Genomic DNA, 17,507 nt, shown 5'->3' on the forward strand with positions numbered 1-17,507 from the left:
TTGTTGCCTTATGTTTTATATCCCACATATGAATGAAATTATATGTTTCCTGTCCTTTTCTATCTGACTTATTTCTCTTAGCATGATACGCTCAAGATCCATCCATTGTTGCAAATGGCAGTATTTTATCTTTTCCTATGACTGAGTAGTATTCCATTGTCTACATGTACCACATCTTCTTTATCCAACATCTGTCAAAGAACACTTGTGTTGTTTCCATGTCTTGGCTATGAATAATGCTGCAATGAACATAGGGGTACATATATCTTTATGAATAAATGTTTTCAATTTTTTTTAGAGTAGATACCCTGAAGAGGGATTGCTGGGTCATATGGTAGCTCCATTTTTAAATTTTTTTGAGGAAACTCTATATTGTTTTCCATAGTTGCTACCAATTTACAGTCCCACCCATAGTGTATAGGGCTCCTTTTTTTCTCCACATCTTCTCCCAACACTTTTTATTTTTGTCTTGTTGATAATTGGCTTTTCCTTTTTTTTTAAATCAATGTGCCACTTTTTGAATACATATCACTCTCTGACATTACATTTTTTCATGCCCTTTATATTTTAAAGTTATATGTCATATTAAAGGGGATGAAATAACTTTCAAAAGGATGCTTCCACTCTCATGATATTCCTACCTGTAAATGAGAAATACCGTGGCCTAAAATCCCTTAGAAGAGCTTAAATTTTAAGACTCAAGTAAATAAATAAAAATTAACTTAATGAGGTTAATTAGAGGTTCCATTTTCATTACCCCAAAGTGTTAACAGGGATTCATGTTAGCACGTGAATGTACTATGTCATGCAGAACTGCCTTGGTCAGGGCTCCCAGGTGCAGGTAAGAGCAGGCGCCCTCTGCATGGTTCAGGCAGAATACAGATAACGCACAGCGGCACTGGGAAGGCAGGGGAGCAGGCTGACAGCTCAGTTTCCAGAAACATCAGCCAGAACCACACCACTGAAGTGACCTGCTGCCCTGCCCCCAGGGCATACTGTTTCTTATGACACCTGTGTTAGTGAATGGGAGGCCCCATGTCTCCCCTGTTTCTTCACACAACTCACACCCAAGGCAAAGTCTTGGATGGGTGTAGCTGACTGGTGGAACCCAGGTTAGATACTGGCACCCCAATGCAAGGGAGGTGGGAGAGGTAGGTTTTGTTTGTTGTCTGTTTGTTTTTATCTATCTGGAAAAGACAGGACCCACAATCCAGGGATCTATTACACTTGTAGGGATATTGTCTAAAGATACTGGCAGTCACAAATGACAGGTGGCAGCTATGATAACGTCTTGTGAATATAGCAGCAGGCAAATTGTGTAAACTGTTTGGCCTCTACAGTTAAAAAAACGGGTAGAAAAAAGATGGAAATACAGAGAAATACTAATGTTGATTATCTCTATGATAAATTGTAGGTAATAGTTTCCATATGTTTTGTTTTCAAAAATTTCTATACAGAAACTGTATTTTGTTGTAAATTAGAAAAAAATGAGATTTTACCATTTGAGAAAGAATTCATTAAAATAATTGCTGCCTTGCTAGATGGATGAAAACTCTATCTTAAAAGTCCTGAGCAGATTTAATTATCTTTCTGTCAAACAGATGAATGCTGAATCAAAACAAAGTCAAATAAGCAAAAAAAAAAAAAAAAATTACTCTCTTATTTAAGCTGAGATTAAAATCTGTTTCCTGTGGCATTGCCCTCGGTGGGTACAGTAGCTTCAATCACTTTAGAGACTCAGAGCATCTTAAATCAGGAGGGCCTCTGTCATCATTTACCCTAACTTTATAGCATTTGTCTCGATCTGAAGTTTTTAAAAATACAAACACACACTTGTGCATACTTACCTGTTTAATATCTGCCTTCCCCAGGAGACACAAGGGCAGGGACCATGAATCCTCAGAGCCCGCTCCTCCATAGACACATAGTAGGTACTTAACTATATACTTGCAATGCTTGATTGTTGATGGTGCAATCACAAGGGAAGGGACTGTGGCTAGTTATCTCTAGACTAATTGGGAAGTCTTCTGGCTTCACCAGCTGACCGGCTCTCACTGAGATGGTTGTGGCTGCGTGGAACACCTTTCTGCCACTTTCTGCAGTCCTCACTGGAGATTCTAAAGCTCTTTTAGGCCCACCGGCTCATTTTCCCCTTGAATACTTTTTTCACGCCTGTCCCCTTCTGAACCCCAGAAAATGTGAGGGGCCTGCTATTTTCTTTGGCTGCTTTGGAAAGAGCATAGTTCTTCTGCCCTTAGGCTCCCTTCCCCATCTTGGAGTTCTATTCCTTTCCTGCTCTCTGGACCTTGCCTAGAGGTCAGGGACTCTTTTCAAGGGTTCAGCAGTCCCTAACTTTCTTGCCTCCCTTCATCTGGTCCAGAGGGTCTCCTTCTCACCTGGGGGCAGGGAGGACACTCACCCATTGATCAGATGTCCGCCATGTCTTTTCTCTTTGGCCTTAGTCTCTCTATTGGAAATCATAAACTGGGGATTTGACTCATATTCTCTATAGTTTCTGATGTCATCTTTTCCCATATGCTGCTGCTTCAGTGGGGAAAATATGGAAGGATATGAGGAGATTTGGGGGAAAAACAAACTTTGGTGAACATCTCAAAAATATCATCAGTTCTATTTGTACGAAAGGTGGGCCAATCCTCGGGGAATAAAATTAGCTATGTTTGACCCAAATTCTCAAAGTCACTCTCCTGGGTTGTCAGTTCACTGCAGATTCTAGAAATAAAGAATCATGACACTCGGGAGAGAGAACAGAAAGTCTGCAAAATGAGGCGCCTGGCGGGATGGCCATTTTTGCTGCTGTCATAAAGTTTCTCCCCAACAGTTGAAGAGTCTGATAAAATAAATACCTGTCATGTCACTTAGGAGTGGGTGACAGGCGGAGAGTCCCTGAGCAGGTGACAAGCTGTCCTTGACTTGGTGAGTTTCCATGCTTTCTTTGATTGGATCTCATATTAAGTGATATGCAATGGGAGCTCCCTCTGTCAGCTCAGTGACAGGATTTTCGGTGAGGAAGAAGGTAGAGTGTCTCCGTGTCAGCCGGAGATGATTGTATTAGATATCACCTGTCTTAATAGTCCCACCTTCATCTGCTAAGCTGTGGGCAAATGAGATTTTATGCTTTATCATCAGGCTGCCAGGCAAGGCTCAGGTAACTATATGTAAAATCTCATGCTCTGTTGCACAATACTTGATGTTTGCAAGGAAAAATAAGTATCTTGAAGCTTTTTATAGCCTTTGTTTCTTCACAGCAAGAGAATATTACAAGTTTGTGTAAGGCTTTATATTGTCATGCTTAACTACTGAGACTTTTACAACTGCATGTCAGCTGGGGCACCGTGAATTATTAGAAAAGTACCATGAAGATGTCACTGAGCTCTGCCTGATGCTTCATAGTCTTCAGAAGTTACAAAAAACATAGCTGTGTATGCCATTTCAAGCTCCTTATAGTATACTAACTGTACTATGTATACTGAGATGCCATTCTCAATAACAGGAGGCCATTTTTTAAAAAAATATTTTTTTATTTATTTCAGAGAGGAAGGGAGAGAGAAAGAGAGATAGAAACATCAATGATGAGAGAGAATCATGGATCAGCTGCCTCCTGCACACCCTACACTGAGAATCAAGCCCGCAACCTGGGCATGTGCCCCAACTGGGAATTGAACCGTGACCTCCTGGTTCACAGGTTGACACTCAATCACTGATTCATGCCGGCCAAGCAACATGAAGTCCTTTTTAGCCAAATTCTTGATAGAATAGTTTTGCCATAAAATATGTTATCAAGCAAGCATTTCTCTAGGGTCTACTTCATTATCAAGTAGAGGCTAATAGGGTGTTCTATAACTAACAGAATCAATGTGAAAGCACCATTAGGGGAAGGGGACCAAATATTCCAACTTCTTAAATTGCAGCCATAGTTAAAGACGCGTGTAAACGCCCAGGCAGAGCCTGTGAAGAGCCGTCCTTTCTACTATAATTGGACCACTCATTGTGGAAACAGTGCCTGCTGTGGTTGTCTTTTGGGCGGGGAGGCGGGAGGTGAATTCAGAATGGGAAGATCATGAGGAACATTCAAAACGAATATTAGATTTTTACATTTTTTAACCAACGTTTTAGAATTGTCTTGTCAATTACTTATTTAACCACATTTTTTTTTCAACTTGTCAGGGTTTTTTGGTAAGCATTTGACTTAGTTTTTCTAGCAAAGATAACTTTCACACTCGTCCTTCATCAGTTTGTCATGTTTTACTCACAAGTTTACAATAATGAGCACAACTGGCATAAACAAGCTTAAGATAAACACAGTGACTTTGGTAAGCAAACAAGTCTCAACTGAAGGACAGAAATGGGCGTGCCACAAGCTCCAGGCATCCCTTTGGCAAAGGCAACCCTCAGCATTTGTTAGGAAGGACTGGAGGATGCGGGTTAATCTATGAATTGGTTAAAGGGCCTTTAATCAAGAGCGTGTCTATATAAATACATTTTCATTAATATGCATAGTGATAACTCTTAAAGAACACTGTTTGAAGAATGATTTCTGGTACAGGTCCTACTGAATTTGCCTTAATGAACAGCTACAGCTCACAATCAGTGGAGTATGTCTCCACAAGTAATTGGCGTTCTAAAGTGCTTCTACCAGCAGTCTAGTTTATTTACACTCTGGGTACTGTAATTGGTTTGTTCATCAGGCTTCTTTTTTCTTAGATAATGTTTTCTTAGGTAATGTTTTGGTCTACTCTTCACTGCATTATCACAATTTTTAAATTAATAATTTTGAGATTTAATGAATATTTGTTCCACTTATATATGCTCAAGATCCTCAATACCTCTGTCAATGTCTTTATATATTTTTTCTCTCCTATGTATGGGTAGCAATAAGGCAGAGGATAGTTTAAAATATAAACTAAACAGATATTGTCCTACTAATAGATTTGGGAAATTTTAGAGCTTAGAGACAGAGAGAAGCATGTGTGTGTGTGTGCATGTGTGTGTTATATGTATTATACACACACACACACACACACAGGCAGAGAGAGACACAGGCAGAAAGAGAAAGTCAGAGAGAGAAAGAGATATAGCAAGAATAAGAGACAGAGACAGAGTGACATATATTTATATTACATTATATTGCATTGTATATATTACATGATATTCACATACTCATATGTATATAGAGAGACAGATAGAGACAAAGAGACACCAAGTTAGGGATAGAGAAAGAAATTGAAAAGCAAACAGAAACAGATGAAAACAAATGAGAGAGAGAGAGAGAGAGAAAGCACACAGAGAAAGAGAAAAGACAGAAACAGAGACACCATGCAAGAGAAAAAGAAATGGGGCTATCTAGAGAGACAGAGGAAGGACCACCTCAGTGATGTTGCTCAAGATGAGCTCCCTCTCTGCCCTGTTTTAGCAAAACTGTGGAGCCACAGGTGTGGAGGTCCGAGGCCTTGGGGAAGCCATGACCCTGGCGAGGACAGAGAGGCAGGCCCAGGCTCCACCTAGGGACACAGTGCCATAACGGGCAATACCAGACCTACGAGTAGTCACAGCCTGCACATTGATTAGATGGCCCTGCCCCACTAGTTTAGATCTTTTAAATGTGTTGTGTGTGTTTTTAGCTCTCATTATATGTAAAAAAAATTTTTTTTTGGCTGCAGAAAGGTATTGAAGGAAATCTCTGTGGGAGAACTCGATCCAAATGACACTGTGCAGGCCAATTTGGAGGCCCAGCTCCTTTCCAAGCTGGACCACCCAGCCATTGTCAAGTTCCACGCCAGCTTTGTGGAGCAAGATAATTTCTGCATCATCACGGAGTACTGTGAGGTGAGAGTTTCCTTCTCTTCTCGAAATCTTAATAAAGACCTGTTTTAGAGAAAAGTATGTCACTAATCCATGCAAAGCCACTGTGACCCACCTGCTTATGATTTAATCACTCTCTGCCTTTAGCCCCATTCAATGAATAAACTAGCTTATGTGGGAAACAGCTGACTCCCACTGCTTGTGACTATTGCTGCTACCTCTGCCACTGCTTTTGGCGCACTGAGCTTTCCTGGCCCTGCACTTCACTGTCATCAGTACTGTCCAAAGGCACTTCCTGTGATGATGGAAATGTCCTATATTTGTGCTGTTTAGTACAGTAGTCACTAGTCACACATGACTCTGTAGCACTTGATGAAGTATGGCTAGTGTGATTGAGGAGCTCGATGTTACATTTTACTTAATTTTAATTAATTTAAATTTAAATAACCACATGTAGCTTGTGGCTACTACTGACTTGGACAGATCGAGATGATAAGCTATAACTTTATTTCCCTGCATTAATTTTTAATTTTAATCTACCAGGAAAGTTCTAAGAATAACACAATGAACTCCTGTATACCCTTCATTCAGATTTCCCAATTATTATCTTTTTTTCCACATTTGGTTTATCATTCTCTTTATTCATTTTGTGCATTTATCTGTTTCTCATGAGCCTTTTGAGAGTAAGTTCAGACATGATGTCCCTTTGTCCTAAACACTGCTATGAGTATTTCATAAGAACAAAGACATTTTCTTACATAACTACAGTACAATGATCAAAATCAGTGGTTCTCACTCAACAGTGTGATCCCAGACCACATCAACATCACTTGGGACCTGGTTAGAAATACACATCCTCAGCCTCCACCCCAGCCATGCTGAATCAGAAATTCTGGGCATTGGGTCTGGCAATCTGTGTTTTTTTTTTTTTTTTTTTTTTTTTTTTTTTAATTTCTTTATTGATTAAGGTGTCACATATTTGTCCTCATCCCCCCATTCCCATCCCACCCCTCTCCCCACGTATGCCCCAATCCCCTGTTGAACTTAACCGTTGGATAGGCTTATATGCATGCATACAGGTCCTTTGGTTGAACTCTCCCCCTCCCCCCACCCTCCCCCTACCCTCCCCTATCCTCCCTCTGAGGCCCGATAGTCCGATCGATGCCTCCTTGCTTCTGGTTCTGTTCTTGTTCCTCAGTCTATGTTGTTCCTCATTTCCTCTAGATGAACGAGATCAAATGTCACTAGATATATACTAATAAGAACTGAATGTGAGACGAGCAATAATATTTATGCTGACAGGCAAATGAATCAATCTGTAGCGAGCTTCCCCCTGGACCAACAGTTCTTTTGAGACCCAAATTCGATGTCCATTAGTTCCTTATGTGTACATGTCAGCACTGACCCCTCAGCTCTGGATGGTGGACAAATGGTGGTAATGGAGGTCTGACTCCCTCTGGTTTGGTCTCGGCCGATCCCAGGGGCACGGCGTCACCTGGACTAAGGGGCACGTGGCCTCACCCATACCCAAGGGGCGCGTGGTCTCACCCGGGCCTGGGACCCAGCCTCACCCGGATGGATCCAGGGTCGCACGGCCTCACCCGGACCCAGGATCTGGCTTCACCCGTACCCATGGACGCTTGGCCTCTCCCAGACCCAGGGGCACGTGGCCTCACCCGGGCTTAGTTGCACAAGGCCTCACCTGGATCCAGGGACACATGGTCTCTCCCGGACCCAGGGACGCTTGGCCTCTCCCAGACCCAGGGCCACTTGGGCTCACCCGGGCCTAGGTGCACGAGGCCTCATCCGGATCCAGGGACGCATGGTCTCACCTGGACCCAGGGACGCTTGGCCTCTCCCAGACCCAGGGGCACGTGGCCTCACCCGGGCCTGGGTTCACGAGGCCTCACTCGGATCCAGGGACACATGGTCTCACCCGGACCCAGGGACGCTTGGCCTCTCCCAGACCCAGGGCCACTTGGGCTCACCCGGGCCTAGGTGCACGAGGCCTCACCCGGATCCAGGGACACATGGTCTCACCCGGACCCAGGGACGCTTGGCCTCTCCCAGACCCAGGGCCACTTGGGCTCACCCGGGCCTAGGTGCACGAGGCCTCACCCGGATCCAGGGACACATGGTCTCACCCAGACCCAGGAACGTTTGGCCACTCCCAGACCCAGGGCCACTTGGGCTCACCCGGGCCTAGGTGCACGAGGCCTCACCCAGATCCAGGGACGCATGGTCTCACCCGGACCCAGGGACGCTTGGCCTCTCCCAGACCCAGGGCCACTTGGGCTCACCCGGGCCTAGGTGTACGAAGCCTCACCCGGATCCAGGGACACATGGTCTCACCCGGACCCAGGGACGCTTGGCCTCTCCCAGACCCAGGGCCACTTGGGCTCACCCGGGCCTAGGTGCTCGAGGCCTCACCCGGATCCAGGGACACATGGTCTCACCCAGACCCAGGAACATTTGGCCACTCCCAGACCCAGGGCCACTTGGGCTCACCCGGGCCAAGGGGCACGAGGCCTCACCCGGATCCAGGGACACATGGTCTCACCCGGACCCAGGGACGCTTGGCCTCTCCCAGACCCAGGGCCACTTGGGCTCACCCGGGCCTAGGTGCACGAGGCCTCACCCGGATCCAGGGACACATGGTCTCACCCGGACCCAGGGACGCTTGGCCTCTCCCAGACCCAGGGCCACTTGGGCTCACCCGGGCCTAGGTGCACGAGGCCTCACCCTGATCCAGGGACACATGGTCTCACCCAGACCCAGGAACGTTTGGCCACTCCCAGACTCAGGGCCACTTGGGCTCACCCGGGCCTAGTTGCACGAGGCCTCACCCAGATCCAGGGACGCATGGTCTCACCCGGACCCAGGGACGCTTGGCCTCTCCCAGACTCAGGGCCACTTGGGCTCACCCGGGCCTAGGTGCGCGAGGCCTCACCCGGATCCAGGGACACATGGTCTCACCCGGACCCAGGGACGCTTGGCCTCTCCCAGACCCAGGGCCACTTGGGCTCACCCGGGCCTAGGTGCACGAGGCCTCACCCGGATCCAGGGACACATGGTCTCACCCAGACCCAGGAACGTTTGGCCACTCCCAGACCCAGGGCCACTTGGGCTCACCCGGGCCTAGGTGCACGAGGCCTCACCCAGATCCAGGGACGCATGGTCTCACCCGGACCCAGGGACGCTTGGCCTCTCCCAGACCCAGGGCCACTTGGGCTCACCCGGGCCTAGGTGCACGAGGCCTCACCCGGATCCTGGGACACATGGTCTCACCCGGACCCAGGGATGCTTGGTCTCTCCCAGACCCAGGGCCACTTGGGCTCACCCGGGCCTAGGTGAACGAGGCCTCACCCGGATCCAGGGACACATGGTCTCACCCGGACCCAGGGACGCTTGGCCTCTCCCCGACCCAGGGCCACTTGGGCTCACCCGGGCCTAGGTGCACGATGCCTCACCCGGATCCAGGGACACATGGTCTCACCCGGACCCAGGGATGCTTGGCCTCTCCCAGACCCAGGGCCACTTGGGCTCGCCCGGGCCTAGGTGCACGAGGGCTCACCCGGATCCTGGGACACATGGTCTCACCAGGACCCAGGGACGCTTGGCCTCTCCCAGACCCAGGGCCACTTGGGCTCACCCGGGCCTAGGTGCACGAGGCCTCACCCAGATCCAGGGACACATGGTCTCACCCGGACCCAGGGACGCTTGGCCTCTCCCAGACCCAGGGCCACTTGGGCTCACCCGGGCCTAGGTGCATGAGGCCTCACCCAGATCCTGGGACACATGGTCTCACCCGGACCCAGGGACGCTTGGCCTCTCCCAGACCCAGGGCCACTTGGGCTCACCCGGGTCTAGGTGCACGAGGCCTCACCCGGATCCAGGGACACATGGTCTCACCCGGACCCAGGGACGCTTGGCCTCTCCCAGACCCAGGGCCACTTGGGCTCACCCGGGCCTAGGTGCACAAGGCATCACCCGGATCCAGGGACACATGGTCTCACCCGGACCCAGGGACGCTTGGCCTCTCCCAGACCCAGGGCCACTTGGGCTCACCCGGGCCTATGTGCACGCAGCCTCACCCGGATCCAGGGACACATGGTCTCGCCTGGACCCAGGGGTGTGTGGGCTCTCCCAGACCCAGGGGCGCTTGGCCTCGCCCGGGCACGGGATCCAGCGTCATCCGGGTCCAGGGGCACTTGGCTTCACCCGGACCCGGAGTCCGGCCTCACCTGGACCCAGGGGCATGTGGCCTCACCTAGACCCAGGGACGTGAGGCCTCACTTATACCCAGAGGCGTGTGACCACACCCGAGTCCAGATGCGCGCAACCCCGCCCGCACCCGGGTCTCAGCGGGGCCCGTCTTCCCGATCCCAATTCCTGCCAGTCAATCCCCCCTCAGCAATTCCCCTGGCCATCCTTCCAGAGCTCCAGTATGGCTGCTGCAGAACTCGTCGGGCGGTGGCTCGGCGAAGCTCCGGTGCACCCGGTGCATGGCGGTGGGCCAGTCTGGCGTCGCTGCGTCGGCCCTTGGGTCTGCATCGGTGGCCGGTCGCCGAGCATGCGCACCTGGCCGCTTCCGGGGCGTTGAGATTCTTGACGGACTCAGAGGTCAGCAAGCGCGGAGTCTCCCACCCCATGTCTCATAGGGGCTCGTCTGTCCGTGCTTGGCTGCCAGTGGAGCCGTCCCCTCAGCCGGAGACCGCCGGGGGAACTGCGCCGAGCACGTTCCAGGCCGCTGTTGTATCGCCTGAGCCATAGTTCTTTTGTGTCGCCTGAGCTGTAGTTCTTAAAGTGTGGTCTTTGGGTCGCCGGCATCAGCATCATCCCACATACCCCTCTTTTATTCTAGTTGTAGAGCATCTACTCAGCCAGCCCTATGGTGGTCTTGGATGGTGTCTGCTCTGCTCTCTTGTCGTAGTCTCAAAGTTGTTGTGGTAGGCAACAATCAGGCTTCCGCCCTATGCCTCCATCTTGGTCCTCCTTTGTATAGTTAAGTCTTGATTGTTGTTGGTGTCATTGGGGGGGCTCTCTTTGTCTATAAAGGAAGAGTTGCTGTGCAGGAGACACGTTTATGGGCCGGGTCTTGGTGCAGCAAAGCTTTGGCGCTCACTGAATATTCCCGTTGAATGTGTCCCTTATGCACGTGGTTGAAATCTGGTGTCATCTCCCACAGACCACTAGATGCCCTCGTTTCTGGGTCTCCAATGGGGTGTAGATCAGCTACTGCCTTAGGCACTCAGCAAGGATTACAGCAAAAACTGTAGTTTCTTCCTCCTGTCTGAGTGGCCCTGGAGCAGTCCGACTAGAACAGCAGATCATCTGGTCCGCTGCCAGAGGGCAGGCCACCCACATGCATAAGCCGTTGCTTGGGGCGCAGGTGTGCCTGCAAGACTTGCGGGGCAGGTCTTCAAAACATGCGGGGCGGGTCCCAGGGCGGGGCGGGGTCTCAGGGCGCCAACAGGCCATGGTGCGGCGAGCCTCGATGGCTGTGAGTCTGGTCCTTCTGCCTTCCATGTATCTAAGTCCCCTCGTTCCGCACTCCAGCGCAGCAAACACTGATTGCTGGGCGCACCTCTGCAAGAGTCCCGCCTCTCCCCGCAGGCATCTGGGTCTCCCGGGTTTCGCCAGAAGATGGGTTTCAGGGTGATGGAGAGCTAATCTCCCTTAGGTTTGGAACAAAAGCCCCTTTCCCCCGCCACCAGCCAGACCCACGCACCTCCACACCTCATCCCCTCCGATTTCGCTGGTAGAGAGGCAACAGAACAGCCTTTAACCTCCGCCGCCATCTTTTTCAAACTTCTCAATTTGTACTTCTTAATCCCTTCATTTCAGTCAACTCTACTGAAGTCTAGCACCGCCGGGAGGTGCACGGAAAGGGCGCCCGGGCCTCCGTCCGGTGCGCGGTGCGCGCGTCCCGCGGAACCAGGCGCGCGAGGGCTGCGCGGCTGGGACGGGCGCTGGGCGGCTGCCGAGCTCCAGGCACCGCCATCACCGTGTTCCGGACGTCGCCGCCGCGGCGTCCCCCCAATTTATACTTTTTAATCCCTTGAATTCAGTCAACTCTACTGAAGTCTAGCGCCGCCGGGAGGTGCACGGAGAGGGCGCCCGGGCCTCCGTCCGGTGTGTGGGGCGCGCGGCCCGCGGGACCAGGCGCGCGGGGGGCTGCGCGGCGGGGACGGGTGCTGGGAGGCCGCCGGGCTCCGGGCGCCGCCGCTGCGGCGGCGTCCCCAGCGTCCCGGGCCGGGCGGCCTGCGGGGGCGGCGGAGTTGCGAATGTGAGTGAGTTTCCCAGGGTTTCGCCCGGAATGGGGTTCAGTGCAATCGGAGCCGGCGCTCAGCGCACTCCGGAGCCTTTATCTCCTTCCTGCCAGTGAACTCCGGCCAGGTCATCAGCCGCCCCCTCCTCTCCGGTTCCATCCTCCCCGCAGGCGCGTGTGCTCGTGTCTCCGCCCGTTTCTCCATACCTCAGGCTTTTACGGCTTCCCCGACTGTCCCCGTGGCCTTCTCCTTCCCCCCAGCTGTGGGCATTTCAGTCCACCAACTTTTCTGTGGTTCTGGACGATGTCCGTTCTGACCTCTAGTTGTATTTTTGAAATTGTTGTGCCCGGCCGCAGGTTAGGTGTTTAACCTATGCCGCCATCTTGGTTTCTCCCAATCTGTGTTTTGACAAGCCCACCAGCTGAGTCTGAAGCACCCTGAAGTTTGAGAAGTGCCCATCTAATCCACAGTTCCTACTTAAATGTAACCCCGTGTGTCCCAAGTATGTCCTTTGACATCTAAGAACGTTTTTATAAGAAATATTTTCTTGTGCAGAATCTAATCCAGGTTCATCTGCGTTAATTTTTAAATGCAGGTGGTTTCCAGGGGCTGCGTTGCTCCCTGGGGAGGGGCGTTGCCATAGTGACAGCAGCTGGCGGGGGCCTGGGAACAGCTGTGGGGCTTCTGGGGCTTCCAGGGTTTCAGCGCTGAGCTGTCAGGCTGTCATTTCCTTCGCTCCTGAGGAGTGACGTGTGCGTATTTCTCATCTTCAGACCCGAATTCGCTCTTAATTAGCACAACCTGGCATTACCCTCTTTTTATTGAGCTAAAATAATAATACTGAAAAGGGCAGGTGGCCAAACTTGCACTTCAGGAAAATGTTATATCACCATTGAAATGCTTGGTCTTTTTAACTCCAAGTTTCCTCTTCTGTAATTAATTAATTAATTAATTAATTAATAATGTATTTTTAAAAAATATTTTTTATTGATTTTTTATAGAGAGGAAGGGAGAGGGATAGAGAGTTAGAAACATCGATGGGAGAGAAACATCGATCAGCTGCCTCTTGCACACCTCCTACTGGGGATGTGCCCGCAACCAAGGTACATGCCCTTGACCTGAATCGAACCTGGGACCCTTCAGTCCACAGGCCGATGCTCTATCCACTGAGCCAAACCAGTCAGGGCTATAATGTATTTTTATTGATTTCAGAGAGAGGAGGGGACAGAGAGAATTAGAAACATCAATGATGAGAGAGTATCATTGATCGGCTGCCTCCTGCACACCTCCTTACTGGGGATCGAGCCCGCAACCCGGGCATGTGCCCTGACTGGGAATCGAACCGTGACCACCTGGTTCATGTCAACGCTTCACCACTGAACCACACCAGCCGGGCTGTAATTTAATTTAATACATATATAAATGCATTCATGAGACTACTACATACACCATGCAACCCTTTGGACACATCTTATCAGGTTATGAGTGTGAAAAGCAAACAACGGAACTCTCACAGCTTCTTGTTAAGATCTAACCAAATCTTTGAGCGGGAATAGTTCCAAAACTACTAAAGTGGCAGAATATTTCAAATATTGGCGTCTCTGTTCTCCCCCACTCAGGGGAAATGGATCTACTTGTTGTTCCCTGTCCATCTTCCAGAATGTCACCACTTCGTCTCTGCTTGGGCCATTTCCTTTTGAATGTCCTTTATAGCCCCACACATTCAAATCCTCCCCATCCTCCCAGGCCCCGCTGAAATGCCACTTCCTCTACAAAGATTCCCATAATCTCCTGGCTGAAAATCATTCCCCATTCGTTCCCCCTCTCATAGCATTTTATCTCTTGTGGCCCTTAGCGCCTTATACATAGTATAAACCATCTCAGTTCTCAATGTATGGGATTCATCTTTTTCTGATTCATTTTTATGCTACATCGTGGACCCACACTGTGAGCCATAGAGAAATTAGCACTCAGGAAATTTCTTGTTTTTTTGTTTTTTTTTTTCCTTCTTCTGACAAATTCTTTACCACTTGCTTCCAGCTGTTTCCCATCTCATTTCTGTCAAAGGCTGATGATAAAGGAAAAAATATTGGATCCTTCTAACTGTCATATATGTCAAAAGCATTTTGTCCTACCTTATGTTGCTGGTACACCTAACAACGTACTGCACCAGTGGCCTGTCAGATACTGCCTGAAGGTTTTTCCATTTGGGTTAGGATAAGGCATCTCCATAGCTAGGTGTCAAATTAGGAGACAAAATGGAGAATAGGTGTGTTCACATATCTTCTGGAGAGAGAGAACATATGACTATCGGGGCAAAAAGTGGGAAAGGTTGGACTTGTCTGTTTCATGCTTGGTGATATTAACATGGCTAAACAAAAATGGTATCAAGATCATGGTAGTGCTCATCCTTAATTGCACATTGTAGTCACCTGGAGAGCTTTCAAAAATCCCAAACCTGAGGCTCACCTCCAGAAAGTCTGATTGGATTGATCTGGGGTAAGGTCCAGACATTAGGATTTTTTAATGCTCTCGGGGTGATTCTAATGTGCAGCTGAGGTTAAGGACTAGAGGGGGAGGGGGAAAGGAAGAAGAAGAATGGTTAGTATGGGAACAGGAAAATAGAGTCATAAAGCGAAACTGTCACTGGTGTGGAGCACTGAGCAAAGTTGGGACCCAGATCTGAGAGCAGGGAAGTGTGGCCCTGGTGGTGGGTGTGGTTTTACCTCAGGCCACCTTGCTTGGTGCTATTGTTGATGAAAATTACCCACTTGGTCTCCTGGCTCCCTGAGTAGCCTTCTCATCCCAGTTCAGCTCTCCATATATGTCTCTTCCAATGGGAAACAAATCCACAGGCTAAACCAACGTGAGCTTCCCGTTGTATCAGCAGTTCTGGTTCTCATCGCATATGAATAAATAGACTATTTATTGGTTCCTTAAGAGTTTGAAGTTCATCAAGGCCATAGTAACCAGGAGTCTTTCCAAAAGCCATTATTGGACCTTAACTCTGTGTCAGATATAATTCCAGACCTGGTATAGGGCAAAAGAGATAAAATGATCTTTCTTTAATGAACCTGTCTGTTAGTATAAATCAATCATTTATATCAGTAATTTTCAACCTTTTTTATCTCATGGTACATAAAAGCTAATGACTAAAATTGTGTGACAAAAAATCCTATATAATAAAAGTCCAGAGTCTGAATGGCAGAACGACCAGAATGACCAGAATGACCAGAATGACCGGTCAACCAATTGCTATGACATGCACTGATCACGAGGGGGCAGACACTCAACACAGGAGCTGCCCCTGGTGGTTAGTGTGCTACCACAGTGGGAGTGCCACTCGACTGACCGGGATGAGGGGCTGCTCCCACTTCGAACTCTGGGCTGACGGGCAGGAACCTGGGCTGCGATCATTGCCTCCTCGCCCCAGGCTCCTCCTCCTCGCTCCCTGCAGTCTCCTCCAGAAGCCTGCAGGCCGCACAACGCCATACTGGCCTCGCAGAGCTGACCCTAGAGGCTGGGAGGTGGGTTCGTGGCTGCCGCAGACTGAGGCCTACTCCACTGCCTCTCAGTGCTATTGTCCCTGGGCCTGGCCCCAACTGGAGAGGTGAGTGCTCCCCAGAAGATGCCGGACCAGGGAGCAGCCGCTTAGAGGGTGGGTCCACAGCTGCTCGGCTGACTGGGATGAGTGACACTCTCACAGTGGGCCAATCCCCACAGGCCACTCCCCCCACCCCCACCCCCGTGCCCAGGACCTCTAGTCTATAATAATAAAAGCATAATATGCGAATTAGACCGGACAACTTTCTGGACGAAGCCGGGGCTGCTAGGGCCAAGGCAACACGCCGCGGCTGCGAGGGCCGAGCCCCTTGTACTAATTTCGTGCACCGGGCCTCTAATAATGTGATAAAAGGCTCAGAAGTAGAAAAGCATGGGCCATGATTTAGGAACCTAATACTTCACCTTTAATTGTAATGTGTTTGCAGTTAAACACATTCCCTAATGTTAACTTATTTAACCTAATATGTTGCCAGTTCCCCCTTGATGTCTTTTGCCTATTCCCAGGATCTAATCTAGGATCCTTACATTGCATTTAATTGTTGTAGCTCCTTAGTCTCCTTCAATCTGTGACAGTTTCCCTTTCCTGCCTTGTTTTTTATGACCTTGACACTTTTGAAGGGTATTGGTAAGTTATTTTGTAGACTGTCTCTCAGTTTGGGTTTATCTGTTGTTCTCTCATGATTAGACTGAGGTTATGTGTTCTGGGCCAGACTGCCAGGGGAGTGATGATACGGCCTTCTTTGTGCGTCACCTGAAAGGGTGCATGTTAGTGTATCTTCTTCCTGGTGATGTTAACTGATGATTTGATTAAGGCTCTGTCTGCTGAATCTTGTCACGTAAAGTTACTGTTTTCCTTTTTGTAATGGATAAATATCTTGGGGAAGATTCTGTGAGGGTGTCCATGTTATTACCCTGTTTCTCCTCAAAATTTCCTCCACTGATTTTAGCATCTGGCGTAATGTTTACTGTGATGTTTTCCTATTGGTGATTATGTATTTCCGTCATTCTTTCCAAATTTACTACTTGGGATTTTTCTATAAAGAAGAGCTATCCTTCCATTCCTTCTCCTCCATTTGTGTATTTTTCAAGTATTTATTTATATCAGCATGGACTCATACAAGTTTTTTATTCCATGGGCTATATAACCAATATTATCATTATTTATTTAATTGCTCAAATTATTCCAGCTTTGGCTGTTGGAGCTTCTTCAGGTTAACCCCTGTATCCTCTTACCATGCCCATATCCTTTTTCAAGGAGAAGTGGATTCTTGCTTATTAATTCTATTTTATAGATGAGGAAATAGGACCCCAGAGAGGTGGAGTGATTTTTCTGACAATCACGTGGCTTGAATGTTGAATTTCACTCAGAGCAGGGGCATTGGAAAAGCTATACCCCCTTTAAAAATATTTTTATTGATTTCAGAGAGGAAAGGAGAGGGGAAGAGATAGAAACATCAATGATAACAGAAAATCACTGATCAGTTGCCTCCTGCACACCCCTACTGGAGATCGAGCCCACAATCTGGGAATGTGCCCAAACCGGAATCGAACCATGACATCCTGGTTCATAGGTTGACACTCAACCACTAAGCCACACTGGCCAGGCAGCTACCCCTTTATAAAAAATTTTACTTAGGTTATTTTAATTCCCTTCATAATACTTAAATAGAGTCAACTGAATAGTCCATTATTCCTATCTTCTCAAGCATGCAATTATTTACTTTTACATGGAAGAATTAGTTGAGATAGATTGTTTTATTATTCATATCAACAGTGTTAACCAAATGTGTTTCAAATGGAGGCCCTAAACTAAACACAAATTTCAACCCAGCCACACTAATCAAGCCTGAA

General features: G+C 48.7%; 1 protein-coding gene across 5 annotated transcripts in view; it reads left to right on the top strand.

The window, feature by feature from the left end:
* Positions 1-17,507, top strand: part of NEK11 (NIMA related kinase 11) — a 193,325-nt gene that overhangs the window by 32,075 nt on the left and 143,743 nt on the right. For all 5 annotated transcript variants that reach the window (XR_008558849.1, XM_054729552.1, XM_028129297.2 and 2 more), the window contains exon 3: positions 5,679-5,844. Coding sequence is in view for 4 of the 5 variants with exons in the window: in XM_054729552.1 (XP_054585527.1) it covers positions 5,679-5,844 (166 nt within the window). In the remaining variant the exon portion in view is untranslated. The remainder of the gene's footprint in view (positions 1-5,678; positions 5,845-17,507) is intronic.

Source organism: Eptesicus fuscus, chromosome 18, assembly GCF_027574615.1.
Source record: "Eptesicus fuscus isolate TK198812 chromosome 18, DD_ASM_mEF_20220401, whole genome shotgun sequence".
Classification (NCBI taxonomy): domain Eukaryota; kingdom Metazoa; phylum Chordata; class Mammalia; order Chiroptera; family Vespertilionidae; genus Eptesicus; species Eptesicus fuscus.